This window comes from Prenolepis imparis, unplaced genomic scaffold (assembly GCF_030444845.1).
Source record: "Prenolepis imparis isolate NDT839.2.m4 unplaced genomic scaffold, iyPreImpa1.0 SCAF_5, whole genome shotgun sequence".
NCBI classification, from domain to species: domain Eukaryota; kingdom Metazoa; phylum Arthropoda; class Insecta; order Hymenoptera; family Formicidae; genus Prenolepis; species Prenolepis imparis.
Genome location: NW_028141163.1, coordinates 2,244,851 through 2,271,833, shown reverse-complemented (window position 1 = coordinate 2,271,833; position 26,983 = coordinate 2,244,851). Strand labels below are relative to the sequence as shown.

Sequence of the window (26,983 nt, the reverse complement as noted above, 5' to 3'; positions counted from 1 at the left end):
AAAAATTCATCGATTATACATTTTAATAGTACATTGAGTACAGAATCTTTTGGTACCAAGCAGACAACAGCGTACAAACTTTTTCATTTGCTATACATAAATTAAGGATGCGTCGCATAGGGTCAGCGGTAAAAAAGTATCGATTTCAAATATTTTAAGACGAGCCAAAAATTCATCGATTATACATTTTAATAGTACATTGAGTACAGAATCTTTTGGTACCATGCAGACACCAGCGTACAAATTTTCTAATACGATAAACATAAAATAAGGATGCTTCGCACAGGGTCCGCGCCAAAAAAGTATCAATTTCTAATATTTTAAGAAGAGCCAAAAATTCATCGATTATACAATTTAATAGTACATTGTTTACAGAATTATTTGGTACCAAACAGACACCAGCGTACAAATTTTTTAACTTGATATACATAAAATAATGTTGCGTCGCATAGGGTCAGCGGTAAAAAAGTAACGATTGCTAATATTTTAAGTCGAGCCAAAAATTCATCGATTATACATTTTAATAGTACATTGTTTACAGAATTATTTGGTACCAAGCAGACATCAGCGTACAAATTTTTTAATATGATATACTTAAAATAAGGTTGCGTCGCATAGGGTCAGCGGTAAAAAGTATCGATTTCCAATATTTTAAGACGAGCCAAAAATTCATCGATAATACATTTTAATAGTACATTGATTACAGAATCTTTTGGTACCAAGCAGACAACAGCGTACAAACTTTTTCATTTGCTATACATAAATTAAGGATGCGTCGCATAGGGTCAGCGGTAAAAAAGTATCGATTTCTAATATTTTAAGACGAGCCAAAAATTCATCGATTATACATTTTAATAGTACATTGATTACAGAATCATTTGGTACCAAACAGACACCAGCGTACAAATTTTTTAACTTGATATACATAAAATAAAATTGCGTCGCATAGGGTCAGCGGTAAATAATATCAATTTCCAATATTTTAAGACGAGCCAAAAATTAATCGATTATACATTTTAATAGTACATCGATTACAGAATCATTTGGTACCAAACAGACACCAGCGTACAAATTTTTTAACTTGATATACTTAAAATAATGTTGCGTCGCATAGGGTCAGCGGTAAAATGTATCGATTTCCAATATTTTAAGACGAGCCAAAAATTCATCGATTATACATTTTAATAGTACATTGATTACAGAATTATTTGGTACCAAGCAGACACCAGCGTACAAAATTTTTAACTTGATATACATAAAATAATGTTGCGTCGCATAGGGTCAGCGGTAAAAAAGTAACGATTGCTAATATTTTAAGACGAGCCAAAAATTCATCGATTATACATTTTAATAGTACATTGATTACAGAATCTTTTGGTACCAAGCAGACAACAGCGTACAAACTTTTTCATTTGCTATACATAAATTAAGGATGCGTCGCATAGGGTCAGCGGTAAAAAAGTATCTATTTCTAATATTTTGAGACGAGCCAAAAATACATCGATTATACATTTTAATAGTACATTGATTACAGAATCTTTTGGTACCATGCAGACACCAGCGTACAAATTTTTTAATACGATAAACATAAAATAAGGATGCGTCGCACATGGTCCGCGTCAAAAAAGTATCGATTTCTAATATTTTAAGACGAGCCAAAAATTCATCGATTATATATTTTAATAGTACATTGATTACAGAATCTTTTGGTACCATGCAGACACCAGCGTACAAATGTTTTAACTTGATATACATATAATAAGGTTGCGTCGCATAGGGTCAACTGTAAAAAAGTATCGATTTCTAATATTTTAAGGCGAGCCAAAAATTCATCGTATATATATTTCAATAGTTTATTGTTTGCAGATTATCTTTGTACCATAAACATACCAGCGTACTACCTTTTTGGTCTAATATACGTTATATAAATCTGCGCCGTATTGGATTTGCGGCTTTAAAATTTTAATTTTCGATATTTCAAAATTTGCAAAAAATTAATCTTATATACATTTTAACAATACATTGTCTGCACATTATTACGAATTATGCGTGACTGCATGCATATATCGCGGTAATATATGTCGAAACTCATTTCTACTGCGCATTCGGAATTCGAATTATATCAAGATTATCGAAAAGTGTCGGACGAAATATATTTGTGACTCTAATTAAGAAAATAATTTTTGTTTTAAAAATTATATCTACGAAACCTTAATTGTAAATTTGTATTCATGTCTCACTTCTATTCTTAACTTAATAAATATACTACTTCTTAATTAAATAAATATTAGAAAATATTAATATAGTAAGGTAATTAAATTTTAAAATAGTAATATTTTATAAAAATTAAAATAGCAATATATTGTAAATAATATGTTGTAATATCTTATTCTCGATTAATATTTTTGTTACAGAAATCAGCTGATTAAAACGTTAATTTGCTAATTAATTTTTAAATTAAGAATATGTTATAACATTTAAAATAATATGTTTTAAATAATGTAATATATAATTCCTTAAACTCGATTAATATTTATAACAGCTATCAGCTGATTTCTGTCAAAAAATATTAATCGAGTTTAAGGAATTATATATTATTTTAATTTTTATAACATATTTTTATTTTAAAATTTAATTGGCAATGTAATGCTTTAATCATCTGATTTCTGTAAAATAATATTAATGAAGTTTAAACAAACTTTATATAAATACATCATACTTTTTTTAATAAAATCGAGGAATGGCATAACGCGTGCTTGTGTTATTCTAGTCTTTTTCTAAAAAAGACATATTAAGTCGATTCTTGCAAGTATTGTTGCCTCTTTTCCGCAAAAATATTAATCAAAATTTAAAGTATTATAACATATTATTTAAAACATGTCATTATTTTATTTAATTTTATTTTGGACTAACTGTCAAACTGCTAACTGCTAACCCTCACGATGACAGCCTCTTCATGCTACAAATATAACACATAAGGCGAATGTCAAAAATATTAATCAAGTTTAAAGTATTATAACATATTATTTAAAACATATTATTATTTCATTTTATTTTATTTTGGACTAACTGTCAAACTGCTAACTGCTAACCCTCGTGATGACAGCCTTTCAATGCTACGAATATAACACACAACGCGAATCGACAGAGAGCCAATCAGCATCGCGGAAAAGCGACAACAATGTCAATAACATGCCTTTTTTAGATAGGGGACTAGAATAACACATAAGTGCGCGCAATGCGCGCACTATTCTTCGATTTTATATAAAAAAAATGATATTATTATATAAAGTTTGTTTCAACTTGATTAATATTTTTTGATAGAAATCAGCTGATTAAAGCGTTAATTTGTTAACTAAATTTTAAAATAATAGTATGTAATATAAATTATAAAATAATATGTTTTAAATAAAATGTTATAGTACATTAAATTCGATTAATATATTTTGACAGAAATCAGCTGATAATTGTGCGCCGTATGAAGTCCGCGGTTTAAAAATATTAATTTTCAATATTTTAAAGCGAGCCAAAAATTAATCTTTCATATATTTTATCAGAACATTGTCTGCACATTTTGATGGTACCATCAGCATACCAGCGTACAAAATTTTTGATCTGATATACGTAAAATGAATCCGCGCCATATGGGATCCGCGGTTTAAAAATTTTAATTTTCAATTGTTTAAAGCGAGCCAAAAATTAATCTTGTATATATTTTAACTCTACATTATATGCACATTATGATGGTACCATCAGCATATTAGCGTACAAACTTTTTGATGTAATATACGTAAAATGAATCCGCGCCGTATGGGATCCGCGGTTAAAAAATTTTAATTTTGAATTGTTTAAAGCAAGCCAAAAATTAATCTTGTATATATTTCAACTATATATTATATGCACATTATGATGGTACCATCAGCAGACCAGCGTATAAACTTTTTGATCTAATATACGTAAAATGAATCCGCGCCATATGGGATCCGCGGTTTAAAAATTTTAATTTTCAATTGTTTAAAGCGAGCCAAAAAATAATCTTGTATATATTTCAACTCTACATTATATGCACATTATGATAGTACCATCAGCATACCAGCGTACAATCTTTTTGATCTAATATACGTAAAATGAATCCGCGCCATATGGGATCCGCGGTTTAAAAATTTTAATTTTCAAATGTTTAAAGCGAGCCAAAAATTATTCTTTCATATATTTTAACATTACATTGACTGCACATTATGATGGTACCATCAGCATACCAGCGTATAAACTTTTTGATCTAATATACGTAAAATGAATCCGCGCCGTATGGGATCCGCGGTTTAAAAATTTTAATTTTCAATTGTTTAAAGCGAGCCAAAAAATAATCTTGTATATATTTCAACTCTACATTATATGCACATTATGATGGTACCATCAGCATACCAGCGTACAAACTTTTTGATGAAATATACGTAAAATGAATTCGCGCCGTATGGGATCCGCGGTTTAAAAATTTTAATTTTCAATTGTTTAAAGCGAGCCAAAAATTATTCTTTCATATATTTTAACATTACATTGACTACACATTATGATGGTACCATCAGCATACCAGCGTACAAAATTTTTGATCTGATATACGTAAAATGAATCCGCGCCGTATGGGATCCGCGGTTTAAAAATTTTAATTTTCAATTGTTTAAAGCGAGCCAAAAATTATTCTTTCATATATTTTAACATTACATTGACTGCACATTATGATGGTACCATCAGCATACCAGCGTACAAAATTTTTGATCTAATATACGTAAAATGAATCCGCGCCGTATGGGATCCGCGGTTTAAAAATTTTAATTTTGAATTGTTTAAAGCGAGCCAAAAAATAATCTTGTATATATTTCAACTCTACATTATATGCACATTATGATGGTACCATCAGCATACCAGCGTACAAACTTTTTGATCTAATATACGTAAAATGAATCCGCGCCGTATGGGATCCGCGGTTTAAAAATTTTAATTTTCAATTGTTTAAAGCGAGCCAAAAATTAATCTTGTATATATTTTAACTCTACATTATATGCACATTATGATGGTACCATCAACATATTAGCGTACAAACTTTTTGATGTAATATAAGTAAAATGAATCCGCGCCGTATGGGATCCGCGGTTTAAAAATTTTAATTTTCAATTTTTTAAAGCGAGCCAAAAATTATTCTTTCATATATTTTAACATTACATTGACTGCACATTATGATGGTACCATCAGCATACCAGCGTACAAACTTTTTGATCTAATATACGTAAAATGAATCCGCGCCGTATGGGATCCGCGGTTTAAAAATTTTAATTTTCAATTGTTTAAAGCGAGCCAAAAATTAATCTTGTATATATTTTAACTCTACATTATATGCACATTATGATGGTACCATCAACATATTAGCGTACAAACTTTTTGATGTAATATAAGTAAAATGAATCCGCGCCGTATGGGATCCGCGGTTTAAAAATTTTAATTTTCAATTTTTTAAAGCGAGCCAAAAATTATTCTTTCATATATTTTAACATTACATTGACTGCACATTATGATGGTACCATCAGCATACCAGCGTACAAACTTTTTGATCTAATATACGTAAAATGAATCCGCGCCGTATGAGATCCGCGGTTTAAAAATTTTAATTTTGAATTGTTTAAAGCGAGCCAAAAATTATTCTTTCATATATTTTAACATTACATTGACTGCACATTATGATGGTACCATCAGCATACCAGCGTATAAACTTTTTGATCTAATATACGTAAAATGAATCCGTGCCGTATGGGATCCGCGGTTTAAAAATTTTAATTTTCAATTGTTTAAAGCGAGCCAAAAATTATTCTTTCATATATTTTAACATTACAATGACTGCACATTATGATGGTACCATCAGCATACCAGCGTACAAACTTTTTGATCTAATATACGTAAAATGAATCCGCGCCGTATGGGATCCGCGGTTTAAAAATTTTAATTTTCAATTGTTTAAAGCGAGCCAAAAAATAATCTTGTATATATTTCAACTCTACATTATATGCACATTATGATGGTACCATCAGCATACCAGCGTACAAACTTTTTGATGAAATATACGTAAAATGAATCCGCGCCGTATGGGATCCGCGGTTTAAAAATTTTAATTTTCAATTGTTTAAAGCGAGCCAAAAAATAATCTTGTATATATTTCAACTCTACATTATATGCACATTATGATGGTACCATCAGCATACCAGCGTACAAACTTTTTGATGAAATATACGTAAAATGAATCCGCGCCGTATGGGATCCGCGGTTTAAAAATTTTAATTTTCAATTGTTTAAAGCGAGCCAAAAATTATTCTTTCATATATTTTAACATTACATTGACTGCACATTATGATGGTACCATCAGCATAACAGCGTGCAAAATTTTTGATCTGATATACGTAAAATGAATCCGCGCCGTATGGGATCCGCGGTTTAAAAATTTTAATTTTCAATTGTTTAAAGCGAGCCAAAAATTATTCTTTCATATATTTTAACATTACATTGACTGCACATTATGATGGTACCATCAGCATACCAGCGTACAAACTTTTTGATCTAATATACGTAAAATGAATCCGCGCCGTATGGGATCCGCGGTTTAAAAATTTTAATTTTGAATTGTTTAAAGCGAGCCAAAAATTATTCTTTCATATATTTTAACATTACATTGACTGCACATTATGATGGTACCATCAGCATACCAGCGTACAAACTTTTTGATCTAATATACGTAAAATGAATCCGCACCGTATGGGATCCGCGGTTTAAAAATTTTAATTTTCAATTGTTTAAAGCGAGCCAAAAATTATGCTTTCATATATTTTAACATTACATTGACTGCACATTATGATGGTACCATCAGCATACCAGCGTACAAACTTTTTGATCTAATATACGTAAAATGAATCCGCGCCGTATGGGATCCGCGGTTAAAAAATTTTAATTTTCAATTGTTTAAAGCGAGCCAAAAAATAATCTTGTATATATTTCAACTCTACATTATATGCACATTATGATGGTACCATCAGCATACCAGCGTACAAACTTTTTGATGTAATATACGTAAAATGAATCCGCGCCGTATTTGGATCCGCGGTTTAAAAATTTTAATTTTTATTGTTTAACATGTTTATTGTTTACATACAGATTCGCTTACAATAGGCTTGTTTTCTATTCCTGAACTGATGCAATAAATTAGAATGAGACAATAAAGTATATTTTGTCTCACTCTAACTTATTGCACCAGTGTGCACAGTTCAGCCAGTGCTGGAATAGAAAACAAGCCTTATATGGTATAGCACAATATATATACTACTATTGTACATACAATATATATATATATATATATATCATATTTATAAATATTATTTATGAATTTTTCCTTTTTTGTGTGTGCTTTCATCACTATTTCAAATGTCGCGCTTCGATAAGCCACACCAATATGGCGCTTAGTGTTCCCCCTTACGTCTGCTTGCTAGTCAATGGTGATATCCTCCCTCTTGTTATTTCTTACCTCCATGGTATATACATACACATATATATAGGTTATCATTGTGTGCGGCGACAGTCGAGCAAGTATGTACATGTACAATTAACAGCGCGGTGCCGCATTAGTTTGACGCGATCGTGAAAAATACCACAATCATGGTGTATAAGTGATTAGTACATATATGAATCCATGCAATTATTTAATTTGATGAAGTGATCAAACATATCACAGCGACAGCTGGTTGTCGAAGAAAATATTTCACGAGTTACTTTTGAGTAAGTATATGACGCGATACGAATTTATATAAATCGTCGTCTCGTGATATATATATTTATAATAATCATATTGTCGTGTATTGAAGTTATATTTTAATAATTTTCGACCGCGTATAAATACAGTGATTGTGCGATCATCGATTTCTGCTGGCGTGCATATGCGAGGTTATGGTATCTAGAGACATCGCAAGAGACCGCGAGTATCGAGTTTCGCGCGCTTTTTCCGCGTTATTTTATCACCGTAATCAAGTGCGCGTCGCCAAGTCGAAAATGCCGTGCTAAAAATGTTGTGTGCTTATTAATTGTATTTGAGAGTAATTAGTACGGGCGCGCGTAATTGTAATTAAGTGTTTTTGCGAGTGCGCGCTTAATTGTTGTAATGAATTTTGTTTTCGCAGGTGATCGAGTGCCACGAAGAAATAGCAGTGAAATTAGAGAAGAGAGAGGAGAATTATATTAAAATAGAAATATTGAATTGATTTGGATTTCGACGCAAGCAGCTATAATCGTAAGACATTCAAATGCCGTGCAAAATGTCACGCGCTTAAGTGCGGGAGTGTCGTTTAAAGTGTCGGGCGTTTTAGTGCGGGTGTGTTTAAAGTATCGCGTATGTAAACAAACTTTGATAATGGACAATCCTGATCAACCTAAGAGGAGGAGCAGGCCTAGGAGGCATCGGGCGCCGGCGGAGCAACCTTGGGGTAAATATTTATTATTTATTGTATACTTTAATTTTATTCCTATATATTTAAATGGTAAACAAAAGAAAATTAGAAAAAAATACTTTTGATATATAAAAGTTTATATGAGAGTTTCTATAAAAAAGTTTATAATAAAAACAAGTATTTACCAAATTTTTAAAATTATTTAATTATATATTTGTTAAAGTAATTTTTAGAAATATATTAATTATTGTGAACGCTGTTATAATTAATTATATTTGTGTGTTACAGATCAACGTAGCTTCGATGCAGTGACTCCAACTTCGTTGTTATTGCGCATCGATTGGTGAGTGAACTTATTTTATCACGAGGTAACGGTTTTGTAAAAATTAGATTATAGAAATTAGATTGTAGATTGTAGACTGTAGATTGTAGATAGTTCCGTTACCTCAAATGAATGAATGGATTTACAACAGATTAGGATAAAAATTTCTGTTTAAAAAAGAAATAAATTTTAGAATACATCATATATTTGATGCAATTCATTTTATAAAGAACACATTAATGATTATTAACTGTATGTGTAATTATAAATTATATAAATAATTATATAAATATGATAATTTATTATTATAATGTACCAGTTTTATTATTTTTTGTAGTCCATTCATTCATATATATTGATTGATAATTTGTCTTTAATTAAAGCAAAGTTATTTTAAAATTAAAAGATGAATTATAAAAGATATATTTCATCACGGATATTTTAATGCGCGCAATTAAAATATTTAATAATATATTTAACATTCTATAAGATCGCGTTTCAATAATACATATTATATAAATGCATTATCATGGGGTTTCTTTTTTTAAATAAAATTATGATAAATAACACTGACGATATAAATAACATTTAGATTAAGTTGTTTGAAAGATTTATAACTATATATAAATATTCAATATATATAGTAACCATGCCTGATTCGCGATAAACTTCATATTATTTTCATATTATTATGCATATTTTTGTCTAATTAAAAAATAAGAAAGAAAATTAAAGTCTGAAAATGTATCAGAAAGTTTAATGTTTTAAAACGCATCTTTATCGCATCTGATTGAATATTATCAATTATCTTTCTCTTTCTCTCTTTGTCGTTATTTTAACAAATAAAATAAGAATATAAGTAGCACAAATTCTATATGCCCTTCCTTTATTATATTCGCATGCACACGCAATGCGATAAGACGGGTTCTCAAATTTGACTAACAATGATCAAGAATTTTTATTAAGTTGTAATTAAAATATTTATAAGTGAGTAAATTTTAGATAATATATTTATGATAATATAATATTTAAGTGATTAGATGAAAGTAGACAGGCAGACCTGCTTGATTTCTATTGATCATCTCCCATCATTATTTCGACAAAGAATACATGTTTATAATGCAGATTTATTATCCCAAGTAGCACAAAAAATGTATAAAAAATATTTAAAACTCATTTTCAAAGATATTTTAAAAACTTTAAAATTATTTATTAAGTCCCTTATTTATATTAATTTTAAAAAAACGTTTATTTTAACGTTAATGTAATATAAATATTTATTTAACATTTATTATAATAAAATATTAATAAAATCAATATTTAATAAATGTTAAATAAATATTTATATTACATTAACGTTAAAATAAACGTTTTTTTAATGAATAAAAAAGGACTTAACTAATTATTTTTACGTTTTTACGTTTTTAAAATATCTTTGAAAATAAGTTTTAAATTTTTTATATATTTTTTGCTACTTGAGATATTTTATATCAATCTGCAGTATACTGATAAAATATTATTAATAGCAAATAGCAATTAAATCTATTTGTATCACTGTTGCTAACATTTTTTGTTTGCTGAGAAAACGTTAAAAATAATTATTAAGAATTTTTATTCACTACACTCTATTCAAGAAATATAGCAAGAAATTAATATGACTAATCTCATTATTGGCAAACATTCCATTTTAATTAGGGAATAATTTGCTTAATATTCTCATTCTAAAGAAATATACCAATATATTACAAAAAGAGGGCAAAAAATAACAAAAGAAGAGATTCTTCTCATATCACATATTTATTTGAGAAATCTCTTTGGTATTCTCAAGACATTTTTATTAGTTTTTAATAATATCGACGTTAACATCACTTGGCAGCGATTGACAGTGTCTCGCTTATACGTGCGTATCATCGTGTATTTTCGTGGAAATCATTAGCTGCTACATTAACATCAATAGAAAGTTATACGTTAGTAAGGCTGTGCCAAGAAAATATATGCGAAATATGAAAATATAAGACGCGTACGAGTGCATAGCTTCTCGGGCAATCGCGAGATTTATTCATCATCATTATCGTCATTATTATTGAAAGACATTGTCTCTGAATCTGAAATTCTACGCTTACTACGCTTAGATTTGATTCGTATGCGGTTCGCACAGGAATATCAATTTTATTTATATATAAAAGAAAGAAGAAAGATGGTTTCTCTAAAATCATTCTCTTCAAACCGCATACGAATTAAATGGATTAAACATTGTTCTACAAAAATAGCGGTCACATGTGTTCTATCTTGGCATTAAATGGAATTGTGCTGCGCTGCTGCTGCGTTTTTAAAGCTAGTCCTCATCTTTAAAGCGACGATAGATGGATTGAACATATGTGAAAACACATTTCCAATCCGGCCGTTGCATCATCACCATATCATCGACGTCAAGTAATGGCGCGATTCCAGCGACTTCGCTGCGAAAGAAAAAATGATAAGAATTTTTGGCAAATAAAATAAAAAACAAAATTGCTCACAACAAATATCGATTAAAATTCTTAAAGTAAAAACGATGGCGTCGATATCGAAAATTGAAGAAATTCAAGTTATTTCTTACTCGGCTTTCGTGAAAGCAAGGTCAAAGTTTTTCCTGCGATTTTCCGGACGTAGAGAATTGTAATCGAAAGCGTCCGGTCTAAAGTGATGAAGTAACGCGCAGAATGCTAAACCATTGTTCCAACTTGTCGAGAAATTATCGAGTTGCACATTCTGAAAAGAAAAGAAATTAAATGAATTTATACCTATATATATATATATATAATTCAATGACACATTAATTTTAGTATACATTTTCCTTAAAGAAATTAATTAAATTATTTATATTTATTTATTGAATTTTATATACATATATATAAAAAATTAATTTCAGCACATTTTTTCTTAAAAATTGTTTATAAAGTTGATGTTATAGAGAGTATATCTGTATCGATTTAATAAGTATCTTACATATAGACATAAGATGTATATTTACCTCGTATTCTTTGGTTTTCGATCGACACCACGCCAACAGTCGCTCTTTAATTTGCGCAGCATTGTCTCGTACAGTTGGTTCGGTAAATTTAAATCGAAATTCCGTCGCCGGTGATTTTACAGGACTAAATGAAAGAATTACAATAAGATGAGAAAAATATATAAATTAATACAATTAGAATGTCTTTTTTCCAAATTGCTTTATCAATCATCGATTCGTCTCCTTGATAATCTCTGTCACATTGAATAATCTGCGTGTAATTGTGAAATATATTGTGTCACATATATATTTCACTGTTTATTCTCACCTTGGCGATAAAGAGGCGCTATTCTGTTTGTCGAGTTGACGAAACTTGGCGAACGGCGACAGCGGCTTTTTCGGGACTGAAAAATGAATAGAGACACATTGTAGAGTTACATCGAGGAGCTTTAAAAGCGCGCGGTATGTTAGACTTATGCCGAGATGCATACTAAAAATTTTACCTAGATGTTAATCTCTATATCTATTTTAATTGCCTATAATTGAATCCTGGTGTCAAAGCACATGTCAAAGGCACAGGTGTAAATGATTAGAAAACTGGATCTTAGCAAAATCTTTCAATTTCTCACTCTCGTTGCATGCCTGCAACGCGCGCGCGACATGCATTAGTTGTCTTACAAACAAATTAAATGACAGCTTAGTACAAAAAAAAACAGGTTTGATAATCGTGAAGAGAACATACATACATGTGTATCTCTACATATATAAGTTATTAATTTTCCAAGTATTTCTTGTTTAATAATTTTAACCGATAATGAGTAGATTTACGTAAATCTGTGTGAAAGAAAACTTTTTTTGCGAATTATTTTTTAGGAATATATATACATATATATAATTCTGTTCTAACGATTCTTTCACACTGTCTAATGGTGAATTTGTTTGTAATTCAAATTTTGTAAAGTATCACAAAAATTGTTATTCTCCTAGTTGGCTTTTAAATTTTAATTACATTTTTACATAAATTAGCAGAATAGTAGTTTTTCGAAATATCTAGTAAGTTAAATAAATTTATGCCTCTTTGTGCTTGAAAATTAGTGAGTCTGTTTACGCGAACATATGTATATAGTAAAGATTTTATGCCTATGTCAACTTGATGTTAAAAATTTTTTATAGAAAAATATCTTCATTCAATTTAATCTAATTAATATCCTCATTCAATTATAATATTGCTCATTAAATATAATATATATTGCTACAACGAAATATGTATACATGATTTGTAATAGTGTGCAATATCAAATTGTGTTATGCAATATTGCATATTATTTTAAACTATAATATTACTTGGCAAGCGCCGCAAAGTATTTCACAAATATCGAAAATCTTAAATTATACTAGAACTCATAATATATGTCTGTATGTATATATATGTATATGTTTGTGTACGAAGATAAATGTGTTTCGCAATATAAATATTGCGTGTCATGGTAATGTAAATGTACGTAATCGTACATTATGTGCAGGTATAGTGAATAATCGTATATATCCGGTTTTCACCCTCGAATATCCGTATTCGAGTGACATTTTCCAAGAGATCGAGTGTTAAATTGAGCCACTTCATCCATCGCTATACTTCTATATGTATGTACCAACACTCTCGGGCACGTACACTACGTATATAATATATGCACTCTTATACACACTCTCTATACACAGCAGTGCAAACTGTACGCTACCGCGTAACAAAGAATCAACAAAAAGGGCTGTGACTCACTGCTTTATTCGGGGATTGGCATGGATCCTGTAGCGATTCTCAGAGTCCGTCCGTGCGCGTTGCGCGAGTTTTCGAGTTTAAAAGAAAGTAAACAAAAAAATTAGATACGCGAACGCCACGTGCGTCACGCATAGCTGTCAAATATGTAGGTTCTCCATATGCCTCGCGTAGCGCATATAATAGTCCATCGAGGGAATAACGGTGGAATCGATGCGTTGCAGTGTGCTTTCTCTCTTCTTCTCTCTTTATTTTTTTCCTAATTAGAGGAGACTTTGTACAGCTTCGTTACTCGACGCGCTGATATTTCTTCCACACTCGTGTCGGACAATCTTCGAGAAGAACGAAGGAAATGACGGTGGATATCGGCGGTGATGATGGTCGTTGCATCGATTTGCACTACCGTCTCTCGTAATGGACGAAGACCACATTATGAGCGTCGATTGCGCACGAAATACGTTTCTTTTTTATTAAATAATATTCATTATCTTATTTATGTAGCTTTTTCTCACGAAACACATTTCTCTGTTCTTCAAAAAGGCGGCTTCTAATCTGTGTTAGAATCCATCATCTCGATGTTGTAAGATCGTTCAAAGAGAGAAAAAGAGAGAGCTTCGGTCTCTCAAATATGTCAGATGTAGAGTGATTTCCGCGAAAATGCGAAGAATTATGTGCAGCCAATTAGACCGTAGATCCAGGTCTCGTTAAGCATATAATCGCGCATTAACGTAACTGTGCTCCTCTTCAGCTTCTTTTTCATTTTCTCCAATTATCTACAGGAAACTATCAAAAATGATTTGAATTTGTAGATTCTAAGACACGCGGCATTTTGTATAAAATGCACTCGAATAATACTGAATTCACTTTTACGAAAAAAAGAGTCTTCATTAAATAATTCGATAAAAATCAACTCACAGAAGGAAATAGAAATCTAGAATTGGATTATAATTAATTTTAAATCTCTTAGTTCACGTTTATGAGAACAATCGCTTTCCGAAGAAATCAAGCAATCAATGATCGTACGCAAATTTCTAATATAAACAGTCTGATTAGAATTGACTACAAACGAGAATGAGTCGCGTCTAAAATTACAGCAGCCGATTGGGCAAAATCACAGTTTAACGATTCACGTTGTGCAGTCGAGATTTTGTCACGATCATATCATAATATGTTCAGACTTGCCAAGACCGAGAGTTCAAAAGTCCCGGACGAACGTCACTTCCGTCGCAATCAGTCTCTCGCGTATTAGGAAACGCGTCGGGTTTTTACGATACGGAAACGAGAGGAAAGGTGACCGATCAGAAGCAATGATCGTCGTTCCTTGTAACCTCTTCGAAGATGTCGTCGAACACCTTGTCCACTTCGGCGCTGTTGAGATTCATCACGGGAATCTGCGACGCTGGAATCAGCAAGCGCAGACTCTGATCGGTCATCCCCGGCATGGTGCGACTCCTGGACAGAGCGATCGGACCCTTCGCCGAGTCCCGCGACGAGAAACGCCTGTTTCTCGAGTCCCTCGTCTCCGCGGGGCTGTCGTTCATAGTCGGATTATCGAAATATCTGCGTATCTTGTCCTCCATTCTCTTCACGCTGACCAAGGACGAGGACGCCTCGTATTGCTTTTTCATCCTGAAGGGCAACGGCGATTTTGACGGCTTCGTCGGCGGTTTCGGGAGATAGGCGTCTCGACTGATTGTGAGAGGCTGAGGTGAACCGTCGATCTGCGACGGACGCGACGAGGTGTGATGGGGACCTTTGGAGAGCGCCAGCTGATGCCAAGACTCGGACTTGGACAGGACAAGGGATCTGGACGGTTTATTAGCGCAGGATACCAGGTACTCGTCGCTCGAGTCCATCGCACCGTTTGGGATAGGCGAGCGTTCCTTTTTCTCTATTCCCGATTTTGGCAGCTCGTATTGTCCTTTGAGTGCAGTGATCCGATTCGTTGCGCTAAAGGACGGCGCTACCGACAATAAACCACCGGTGACAATCGGTGAATATTGCGGTCTCTTCGGTGATTCCGGTTTCTTCAGTGGTTCCGACCTCTTCGGTGGTTCTGATCTCTTCGGTGGTTCCGGCCTCTCGAATAGTTCCGGTCTCTTCGGTAGTTCCGGTTTCTTCAACGGTTCCAACCTCCTCGGCGGCTCCAACTTTCTCGGTGGCTCTAACTTCCTCGGCAATTCCAATTTTCTCGGCAATTCCAGTCTTTTCGGCATTTCAGGCGATTGACTCTTCGAAGGTTGATTAAAACTGTTCAGAGGTGGATTGAAGTCGCTGGGTCGATTAAAATTGCCGGACTGATTAGCGGTGGACGCGTGATTATCGTTTAGCATCACGCGCTCGTTCTGCAGCCGACGAACCAAGCTCTGCTGCAGCATGTTGTGTCGGCGAATCTCCTCGTCCTCGGTCGTGATGGTCTCGCTGCTGGTCGGACGCGACCAGAGCTGCAAGGGCGACGAAGGGGCGGGCGACGCGCCCGTTTCCGGCTCGAATCGCGATTCCGGAGTGTCGGCGGACGCGACGGTCGCGATCGCGCAGGTATATCGCGTGACAACGCCAGCATCCGCGCTGATATCCTGATTTTGGATATTCTGTTCCTCCGGCAAAGCGCTGTCATTCGAGGAATCTTCCTGGATTTCGCGCGACGTCACGCTTGACATCTGATTCTCTTGAAACGGATCCGTAATGTATGGCGAATAATTCTGATCGATCGCTGGTTTAGACGAGAAACAATCTTCGTATTGCGGAAGATTCGGGCGGAAGATTTGCTCGCGTTGTTCCGGTGATCGATGACCAAGAGTCCTCGGAAGAGACGGAAGAGGAAGGTTCTCCATCAAATTTGGCGAACGAATAACATCTTCCTCGACGTTTATCAACGGCAAAGTTTCGCCTCTTGGAGTTTCATCATCGGTCCCCACGAGACGATAATTTCGATTGTGATCCAGGACGAAGTGGGATCCTTTCGGATCCTCGGCGGGACGATAATTCGAATCTAACGTCGCGTCGTCGAGTCTAGGCGTCCTTGTTTGCCATTGTTCCCTGGATTCTAGATTCGGTTCGTCGTAAGTCTGAACAGACGCGTTATTGCATGCTGACGATGGGCTGGACAAGACTCTAGGAATCACTCGAAACACACGTGCGTAATCTTCTGGACGATGATCGTCCTGGACGCCCGTTTGAATAGCCACAGATGAATTATCTCTGAGCGTAGCATCGATTGGCGCATTATTTCCGGCAAATACACTTCCGGACGAGTCCTTATTATCGCGCACCGCGATTGGTTCGAAAGTGTCCTTCTCGCTTCGTTGATCAAACTTATCTCGAACTACTTGTTCCGATTCGATCACGACGCGACGCGGCTCGTTCGATCCTCGATCGTGCGATCCTCTCTCGGGAAACATTCTGAAGGAAATCTTGCCGTCCACCACACCGAGTTTCTCGTTCGACGAGTGCTCTCTGCGGTTCTCGCAGCGAGATTCCTCCGGATTGTTTCGCGATCTGGACTCCGGAATCCCGGTGTTCTTGCCGACGAAGGGCGCGAACTGCTTGCAGAAGAGCCGATAATCCAGCCGTCCGTTCTCGGTGACCATATTGTTCGATTTGCCCTCGAGCTGTCTGTCTGTATGCTCGAGCCACGGTGGTCGCGGGAAGGAAGATTTCTGGGAGTCTTCGTGCGCGTTGAACCTCGACTGACGAACGTTGCTGTCCCGATCGAACATAATCCTGGCTTTCTCGCGTAAGGTGTTTCCGGACGGTGGCGCGTTGTCCCTCTGATGGTGATAATAGCCGGGCGAAGACTTCGGGGTCTGCGGCTTCTCGATTTTTCGGAACAGCGACGAGGGCGCGTGCCTGAAGCCCGCGTCCGTCTTGGACGCGTTCGCGAACGGGAAGCCGTTGTGCACTTTGTCGCCGATCGTTGTCTTCTTGTTCTGGGGAGGAGTGATCGGCAAGTGTTTCGCGGGTTGCGGTTTAGGGGATAGCTTGTTTTCCGCCTCGTTCGCGACGTACGGCTTGTCGAAGGCAGTCTTGATGTTGGAGAACCGGCTGTTCCAATTCTCGTTCATCATCGATGACATATCCGTCGTCTTAGTGTACCCGAAGGACTTGACGAAGCCGGGCGCGGCGTTGTACGTCTGCGTTTCGTTGTTTCGGTTGATCAGCGCGAGAAACTTCTTGTCGTTCTCAGTCTTGGGGTGGAACGATGGCACGGCAAGATTGGACGCGTTCGCGGTGACCTTGTCGCCCACGTTGATGGGACGTCGTAGCAGAACGCAGGGGTTGTCGAGGCTCTCGGCCTGTAACTTCAGGTAGCTCGGTATATCGACGGTGTTGGCGCGTTTGATCTTGGACTTTTTCGCCGTGAACTTATTGTTACTGTTGCACTTGCTCGCGCTGATCAATTCCGCGCGTTGCCGAAGAGCCGCCGCGAGCTTTGTCACTCGACTCTGTTCCTCACTCGCCTTCCTGATCGCGGCTTCCTCGTCGTCGTTCTCCTCCTGGTAACTGTCCAAGCTATCCAGACGTCGAGTCTGATGAATATTCGATTCACCGTTCACCGTATCCGCTGGCCGGTCTGTATGAGCGATCTGCGACGGAATCAGCGAGCGATAGACGCCGGTATCCCCGCGAGAATTGTCCTTGTTCTTGTCGCGCAACGATTGACGGTGATTAATCACGTCCTTGGTGTACTTGTCGTGGATCTCCTCCACGTGTCTGTCGCTGCTGCTCGTGACGTTTCGCGATGCGGGCAGCAGCGATTCCCAGGGTTGTCGAGCTAGAGATACTTGATCGTTCAACCTCGCCAAATCGGCGCTGCTCTCCTCCAGCTGCTTCCTCGCGTGCGCGATCTCTTCGGCGGAGACGCCGATGGTATGCCTGACAGGACGTCTTCTTCGTCCAGGTGACGGGATGACGACGTTACTCTGTCCCCCGATCATCTTACCGTTCTCACCGTTTCTCCCCGGTTCCGTCTCCTCCTTCTCTTCCGGCACCTGAAGCCGCGACAGTAAACTAGACACCAGTCGCAGGAGGTGAAGCTTGCTCGTCGGATTCGACACTCCGCCGTGCTTGGCGAGGGTCGCGACGTCCGTGCGTTCTAGAGTTTCGCGCAAACGCGAGAGCGCGGTCTGGATGTCCGACAGCAGTAGATCCTCCAGGAACTTGAGCTCGTCCTTCTTCGGCTCGGGACCGTCCTCGTGGTCGTCGAGCAACGCTCGTTCCAGGGAACGGCGCGCTCGGCCACCCTCGGCGCCGGATTCGGCGAGCGACGTCGCCGTCGGCTCGTCGCCGCCACTTCCACGTCGGCGACCAGCCAGGGACAACTCGAGTGCCTCGCGCAGACGTTCTACCAGTATCGGCAATGAATTCCACTCACCGACTGCTACGCCGGGACCGACGCCGACACGACGACACTGCTGTCCGCCGCTACCGTCTTCGGCGATGGTCGCCGATGGTATCCCTATCCTGGGCTCGCTCGGTTCCGCCTGTCCCGCGACCACCCCTGGACCTGGCACGCCGTCGTCCGACGACGCGCTTCTCGTGACGGTCGCCAGCTCTGTTAAAGAGGAAGAATGGATCAGAATCATTCGCCTCGAGTCTTATAATAATTTGTACATATATTATATATATATGTATATTTATTGGTCTTTAAATATTCTATTATATGGGCCACTTGATTTTATTTTTATTGGCTAAATTATTGTGATCTTCTGTCGCATTTTTTATCTTTTCAATCGATGAGATCTTTGCTGGTGCACCATTAGAAGCATCAATAAATTTAGCCACGTGCTCTAGATTTCAAAAATAGCTAATAAGTTTTTAATAACTTTCAAGTTATTTGTAAAATTTACATATATATCAAATTATTATAATAGTCATATATTAAAATAGTAAGAAGATTTATTGATCTCAAATAAGATAAAAAAAGTAAAATAACAAAATATTATAATATTTAATAAAATAATAATTAATTGTTTTTTTTTATAGATACAAAATTGCATAAAATTAAATATTATTTGCAACTATAATAGAGAAAGAATTTTATAGCATTGAAATAAAATTACACTTTTATACACAATTGTGAGAAAACGTACCTATATGTTTTCTGACTGTGAACGAAGAAAATGTATCAGGGGCAAAATATTGCTTTGACAGCAAAAGAAAACTCACTGCTTCTCTGCCAAAACGATCGCTATTTTTAATTCACGATTGAAAAGTTCCGAGCATAAATCTTGACAAGTGGTGCTTCACACACGAAGACTGAAATATATTCGATTACTCGTATCGATTGTGTATGCACAATCAGTCGCGTATCTTGCTTTTTGAAATTATTTTACGATAATTTATTATTTGACAAGAAGACATTCGTCTTTTTCACAAAAAGATTTTCCAAACATTTAACATTTTTTTTTCAAAGCACCTTTACTTGTCACTCGCTTTACACTCGGATTATTGCTTCGCGTTAAAATATATCGCGCTAAAATGATAAAAAAAGAAGTAGAAAAAATAGCGATGACTGCTCTATGAAATATATATAAAAAAGATGATGTAAAAGATATTCGGATAATTAAAGGACACACTGTTTTCTTATAAAAATGATTGGCTTCAATTCACAATAGACATGCGTCAAGCGTAAATATTTTTGACAAGTATTTAGTATTTTTTCCAAACGACCCGAATTATAAAAACCAAATTACGACTAATTAATTTTCACACATTAGAACCGTGTTTTCCAGACGATGTTACTCGCTTCGCACTCGCTTATCGTCGCACGAAGAGGCACGCGTTCTCCAAACGTGCGCCTCGCACACGTCCGACCGCGACTCGGAATATCTCTCTTCCGACACGTCAACGTGTCGCGCGTTTTAAGACACGCGCGAAGAGATGCGCGGGACGTGGAAAGAGCAGTTTGTTAGAAGCATTGTAAAACAACCGGTTCCGCGCGACGACGATGCGCGTCAGCTTCTCCGGACTGTATGGATGCGGATGCAGAATAGATGGATCCTCCTCTCTCTCGGGGGATGCGCGAAGAGGCGCGTCGAGGGAGAGAGCGGTGATGAGTTTTGATCGCTGTTCGCCACAGACACTGTGGAACACGCAGTATTTTTACCCGATTGTGCCGCTGCGAGATCTTTTCGCGGCTCTCGCCGAGGAAGAGGAAGAAAGAGAGAGAGAGAGTTAGAGCGCGAAGAGCCGAGAGATGAGAGCTGACCGGCTTCGGAGGTTCTATCGCGCGCGCGCTCGCTTTATTTAAAACAACGTGCACGGGGATCCTCTCTCTCCGCGAGAATTTATTTTCGGTCGCTCGTTCGACGCCTGCCGCAGCTGCTCGCGAAGCGTAGCGAGGCGAGGCGAGGCGCGGCGCGAAACTACCCGCGCGCACAAAGCGCGTCCGCCGAAAATTGCGCTTACGTTTCTTTATCTTAGCGCGTGGTTTGCGCAAGCGCCCATCATCTCTTACACCAGCTTATGTACACAGCTAAGCACTGCCAGCTGTCATTAATTACATCGCAATGTGTATTTCGTTTCCTTCTCGTTTTATTTTTGGAAACTGAAGCGCATTATTAATAATAATGATAATATAATGATGATGATAATGATGATGATGATGATGATAACAAAGTAGGGAACCAAGGTAGATTGCTACAAAATCCGAAAATAATGACGACTGACGATTTTTTTCTCGTATATTAATGATGATTGAAAGCGAAGTTTTGCACTCGTATGGATGCTGATTGAAAAATTGAGTATATAAAAAAATAGAGCCACTAGATGTCCTTTGTTGCATATAATGGCAGACGAACGCGCACAGATACATAACATTGGTCGCACCCCAATTGTCATGTCCTACATTGCTGACGCCCCCATTCCTCTTTCCGGATGAAAAAACTTGCATAGCATACCTTTCTCTTTGTAACTTAAAGAGGAATTTATTATAATCAGAAAACATTTTTTTTTTTACTTTTATGGGAGAATTAATAATGTTTACGTTTCGCGAATAATATGCACCGTCTCTTTTTGCACTCATTTAGAAGAATCAGCATTGATTCATTCAAAATTGTAATGACGATACGAATTGTCCACTTTATACATTCTAAACAATGCACTGTGTTTCAATCTGCAATGCTTTTCTTTTTATTGTCTTTGTGCCAATTTTACCGCTCTTTCTCTCTGTCTCTTTCTGCTAAGTTTTTCTCTTTTATCTCGTCCATTGTCTCAATCTATGACTATTACCTATTTCTTTGTTCCTGTTAACAACTTTATTTTTAACTGTTTCTGTGATACGTCATAATATTTCATATTACAAGAATTTATATCAAACGTTTCGATTATATAGTATCAGATAACTATGTAATTCACTGCACCACCTGCTTATGCTAGATTCTTGAGAGATCATTTAGAGACGATTTTTCCTGAGCGAAAATGTATTAATAATTTTCGAGTTACACAAAACGATTTAAAAAGAAAGCTTTCTCACGAACCAAACTTTATAGAATTAAAAAAGATTACTGATACTACATTCTTTAATTAATTTCAAGTAGAATTTATTTTTGAATAGAATTTTAATTTAAGGCTTACAAAGATATACAATGGCAAAAATTGAAAACTTGCAGAAAATGATCTCCCTCGAAATTTTCGTTTAAAAAATCGAGGAAAAAATCGTCTCGAAATGATTTCAAGGATCTGCCATTAGCAGGTGGTGCGGTGACCCTGGAGGACCCTGTATATCCGCTTTGAGAGCGTGAGATTTGTAAATAACGCTGTTGTAAGTAACATCGGAACCTCTGTGTACCGCGACCGAAATAGTTCGCGTAAGAAGGTTTAGATTTCCTTGAAACATATGCCGCGAGAAACGCAGATCGCTGTATACTCGAACTATCCCGCTGACGTCGTTATTCAAATAAACGCCGCGAACGTCTATGCGAATAATGGCAGCGTTAACGCAAACACGTCGACGACTTGGTGTGAGCAACGACGATTGGTTCCGACAAGCGCGATGGTAAACACGCCGTAAACGCCGTAAATTTGCGCGCAACTTATTTCGAATCGATCGATTTTCTATTCCGGAGCCGCGGAAAATGTCCCAGAAACGCCCAGAATCTCGATATATCAAGATTTTCCAACCTTGGAGCCGATAAAATTGAAATTTATTTCACCTCAACTGTGTATTTTGAACGAACTGAGAATAAAGAGCTTTTCGCGAGAAACTTGGACTTCCTTGATGCGCGATCACGTAGCGGAAATTTTATTACTTATTTAATCTCGAGTATAGATGCGTACTTTAACTGCTCTTCGGTTCTTAAAACTCCGACTTTTATTTTTTTTTCGAGTTTGATTCTGGGAGTTATTAAAATATAAAATGGCATCCAACCAAATTTACAAATTTCTTAGAAATCAGAATTTCGCCTACTATTTCAACGACGTACTTTTACTGCGCAGTCGTTTCTTTAAATATTACAAACATAAGAGCACCAACCTGAGTTTGACGTTTCTTCTTCTTGCGTCTCTTCCTGACTCGATGCTTCAGTTTCCACTTTCTCCTTAATATCTTCTTGTTCTTCCTCTTCAACTTCCTTCTTTACTTCCTCTGGTTCTGTCTCCGTAACTTCATCTCTTTGCTGCTCTTTTTCGGGTTCCTTAGTAGACAATCTTTCTGATAATTCTGGACTATCTGTTTCCTCTGTTAAGCTTGTTATCTCATTGCTAATTTCCGCTGTTTCCGCTGTCTCTTCCTGAGTATCATCTTGTTCCGACGCGTCCTGCAGATCTGCAAAGGCAAGATTGAAGATGACGGTCCAGTAATACAAGTGAATCAAACTGTACGTTAATAAAAAAGAGATGAGAAGCAATCATTCACAGTAAAAATATTTTTTTGTTTCGATAATGAGCGAGTGCGACAATGCTTGAAAGATTAGAGCCTTTGATGTGTTAATGGCCAAACTTTATGTACCATAAAACAGAATGCTTAATGTTGCTTGTCTAATTGTAAAACGACAGATTAATGTTTTCGTGTCACTATACATTCAATTTCGTATAAATATATCGCCAAGAAAATTTTACAAAATAGCTCAAGATATGTGACTTGTTATTATTACGGATATTTTACAATAATTTGCCGTATTCTGTGAATCGAAGAAAAAGACTTAAAAGCGATGAGAAAGACTGAGCTCTGAATTTTTCAATTCCTATCGAGAAGAAGAGAATAAAAATGATGCTTATTATTTCTAGCTTCGTTTTGTAGATGGGCAGAGCCCATATAAAGATCGATGACGTAGGGTTCTTGTTAATAAAGTACAGTGCAGAGGCGAATACAAACTGCGAAATTATATATCGCGGAAATGCGATAGGACGTAAACTGTTTTGCACCCCAGCGAAGGCGGTAGACAGGGGTACGTTTTGACAGTGCTGTGGTCCAGAGTCTTTGGTTAATAACGCTCTGCATATTACACATCATACGACTGATGATCATACTGAACATTACATTTTTGCGCGCATACGCTGAATTACGCTCGTTCCCCGAGCTGACTTCTTCCCAACTGACACTCGTTTATCTATCTACGACTGCTTCCCAACTGACACTCAAGCAACACGGTCGTCACGGAGCTCGTAAAGGGGCCCTCACCTTCTATTCCCGACATTATGGCAAGCCGCTTCGACTGGACGTCTGGAAAAATAAATATTACATATGTAATTCTTCACTCTTTTCTCTCTCATCGAAGTAATTCTTAAAAAGATTTGTTTTGGAAATATTGAAGGCGCAAAGAGATTTCTATTTATTGCTTTAGGATATCATCTGCTGATTGACATTTCAACTTGGCACTCTGATATTGCAAAGATCGTACACATATCTACAGATTTTTTAATATATAAAAAAATTTAATATATTATATAACAAGTATTTATTAAGGAGAGTACAGTGTAAGTTCGAGTAGTATAAGTTTGTGATAACAAACTTTGTTAATCTTACGGTTCTTGGTTCACATTGCGATCGCGTATTGAAACAATGGGGTTCAACAAAATCAGACACAATACGACAGGGATATGCGCAGTATCGGATCAAATACGCCTACCTTCGCTCCTAGATTTATCAACAGACAGATCCTCTTTGTCATCGATGACGGCAGAGGCAGAAGAGGGAAGTAGAAGCTAAGCATGCTGAGGGTACGGTCTGTCTAACCAAGTATCGTCGCCGGCAGCCTTTCGAGGCTTTGAGGGCCGTTTCGCGCGAAAATAGCTCTGACCCGTTTTCGGATACGTTCGGAAATTAGGAAGAAGAGGGCTAGACACACATGCTGTGTGATTTGCACGCGGGACGACCATGATAGGTAGGCGGTAGTGGCGAACGCGCGATGCCACGAGGTCGCGCTTTATAAATAGGCCGGGCGAGTTGCAGCGTAGGTTGATGCCTACGAGAATGCTTCCCTCGAGAAAGCGTGTTCGCATTTTCGCATTTTCGCTCGCGGAGATTCCCCATTAAAATTGCGACGCATAGACTTAATGAATATAATCGTGTTCGATCGGCCGGAAGAGGGTCAAAAATAAATTTTCAGTTTGCTCATTCATTTCCGTTTACTTTCTTCTTTTCTTCATTTATTCTATCGAAATATTGGAAGAGGAAATAATTAAAAGAAAAGAGGGGAAATAATTAAAAAATTTCTTACAACAGTGAGCTTTTGCTCTCTCCTTTTTAAAAACTTTAAGAAGAATAATAAAGAAATCTTCTCAATTTTTTTAAACTAATTTTCCTAGATGTTTGACAAAAGTAAATTACTGATGTATTATATTGCTCTTAATCCTTCTGATTTGATGGAAAGAGAGACACTTGTAGAGGATGCTTAAAGTTTCAGATACTTTTTATATCCTACTCGGATATTTTTCAAATTTCTTTTTTGTTTAAAAGCAAATCAAGTGGTTTATTTTCTTTATCTGCAGCTCATTAGCTTTCCTTGAAAGATAGAGAAATAAACAACTTGACTCGATATTGCCTAGCTTTACGTACTCGCGGCGTTATAATATTTTCTTCCTGAAATCGCAAATGTTTAATACTACGATCTCCGATTCATCCCTCCCGTTTTATTTCGTTACTATACGTTCCGATCGTGACTTTTAGTAAATGATACCACGTGGCAGCATGCCAACAATCATCTTCGCCATCCTGTTACTTAAAGCTTGCCGAGTCACGATGACGATTTCGTCGAATTTTCACTTCATCGATGGTCACGTATTTTCGGATACAAAGTCAGAATGCAAACAATGCAGATCGCGCGCATGTCCGCAAACAAATTTAATACAGTTGCGAAAGATGCTTTGACAAAAGCTACGAGCAATTCGGAACTCGTGTATGGAAAGAACGTATTATTTTAAAATAATACGCACCACGAAATATCCATTTTAAATCCGCTTTAATTATATACTCATACTTAATTATATTCTTGGAATTATTTCAACATAGCAATCACAGTCGTAAATGTCTTAAATAACTTTGGGAGTTTTTAATTTAATTTTCCTGCCTCTTTTGCGCACATTTTAAAAATAAAGAAAAATAATGAATATTAAATAAATAATGAATTTTTATAATTATAAATATATACATATATTTATTGTAAAAAGATTTTATGAACAAGATTATTTTGTTAACATTATAACGACATAATAAAAATAATGCATTAATAGAATATAAATTCGGGACACAAATTTAGTGTTTCGATAGTGAGTCACTTTTTCTACAATAGCATGCATTATAATTAACCATTTCGAGATTTTCGATACATATACGTATCACTAAATATTTTTATTATAAAACCGAAAATTAAAAATAATCTGCATACATGTTTGCCAATTTTTATAATTATAATATTATTGCACTGTAAATATTAATTGATTAATAATCATACATCTTTTCGTCTTTCTTCATTTTTTCTACAACAAATTAATTTTATATTAAATTAATTTCAAAAGTGGAAAATTTCTCCAATTTAATGTATTTGGGAAAAAGGTCTCGACGAAAAATAATACCAAGGAATTAGTCACTGTACGGCATTTTACACAATAAATCTTCAACATAACTTCATTATGTATATATGTACATATGTATATATACACAGTCCAAATATATCGTCACAAAGAGCCGATTATCTCGAAAGGTTTACGGATTCGATTGGCGGGGGATGCGAAATCCGAGCGGAACCGCTCGAAATAAGGGCTGTGATTTTACCTTTAAAGATCGGAGGATCAGCCTCGGCGGTAGGTAGGAGGCCCACAAAGCCTTCGGGTGACTGCGGGAGGAACGTTCGTCTCGTCGCCGTCGAACTCTCGTCGTTCCGGTGGTTATTGCTGGCCGGCCAGTGGTGGTGGCGACGGTGCGCTGGATGATGCTTCGCTATCAACGCCGCCGTTAAAAGCGTAGCGTCACCGGGCCCAAA

At 36.5% G+C, this 26,983-nt stretch overlaps 1 protein-coding gene and 1 long non-coding RNA gene across 3 annotated transcripts in view; one reads left to right on the top strand and one right to left on the bottom strand.

The window, feature by feature from the left end:
• The first annotated feature begins 7,592 nt into the window (after nt 1-7,592).
• Nucleotides 7,593-26,983, top strand: part of LOC145936296 (uncharacterized) — a 47,832-nt gene continuing 28,441 nt past the window's right edge. Inside the window, exons 1-3 of the long non-coding RNA XR_014425364.1 lie at nt 7,593-7,812; nt 8,211-8,513; nt 8,766-8,820. This is a non-coding gene — a long non-coding RNA (uncharacterized LOC145936296). The remainder of the gene's footprint in view (nt 7,813-8,210; nt 8,514-8,765; nt 8,821-26,983) is intronic.
• On the bottom strand, nt 11,872-26,930 carry LOC145936889 (uncharacterized). 2 transcript variants are annotated; one of them, XM_083039558.1, is made up of 6 exons: nt 26,776-26,930; nt 24,184-24,225; nt 23,038-23,328; nt 13,566-19,116; nt 12,120-12,195; nt 11,872-11,936 (listed from the first exon to the last, which is right to left on the bottom strand). In XM_083039558.1, the coding sequence occupies exons 2-4, from the start codon at nt 24,197-24,199 to the stop codon at nt 14,861-14,863; spliced, it is 4,563 nt and encodes a 1,520-aa protein (XP_082895684.1). In that variant the 5' UTR covers nt 24,200-24,225; nt 26,776-26,930; the 3' UTR covers nt 11,872-11,936; nt 12,120-12,195; nt 13,566-14,860. The 2 variants fall into 2 exon arrangements, with proteins under 2 accessions (XP_082895684.1, XP_082895685.1); XM_083039559.1 differs by lacking the exon at nt 26,776-26,930 and adding an exon at nt 24,632-24,795.

Coding starts and splice junctions, on each gene's coding strand:
- LOC145936889 (XM_083039558.1), bottom strand. Junction 19,117..23,037: donor AGAAGAAACGTCAAACTCAG/GTTGGTGCTCTT, acceptor CCTCTTTAACAG/AGCTGGCGACCGTCACGAGA.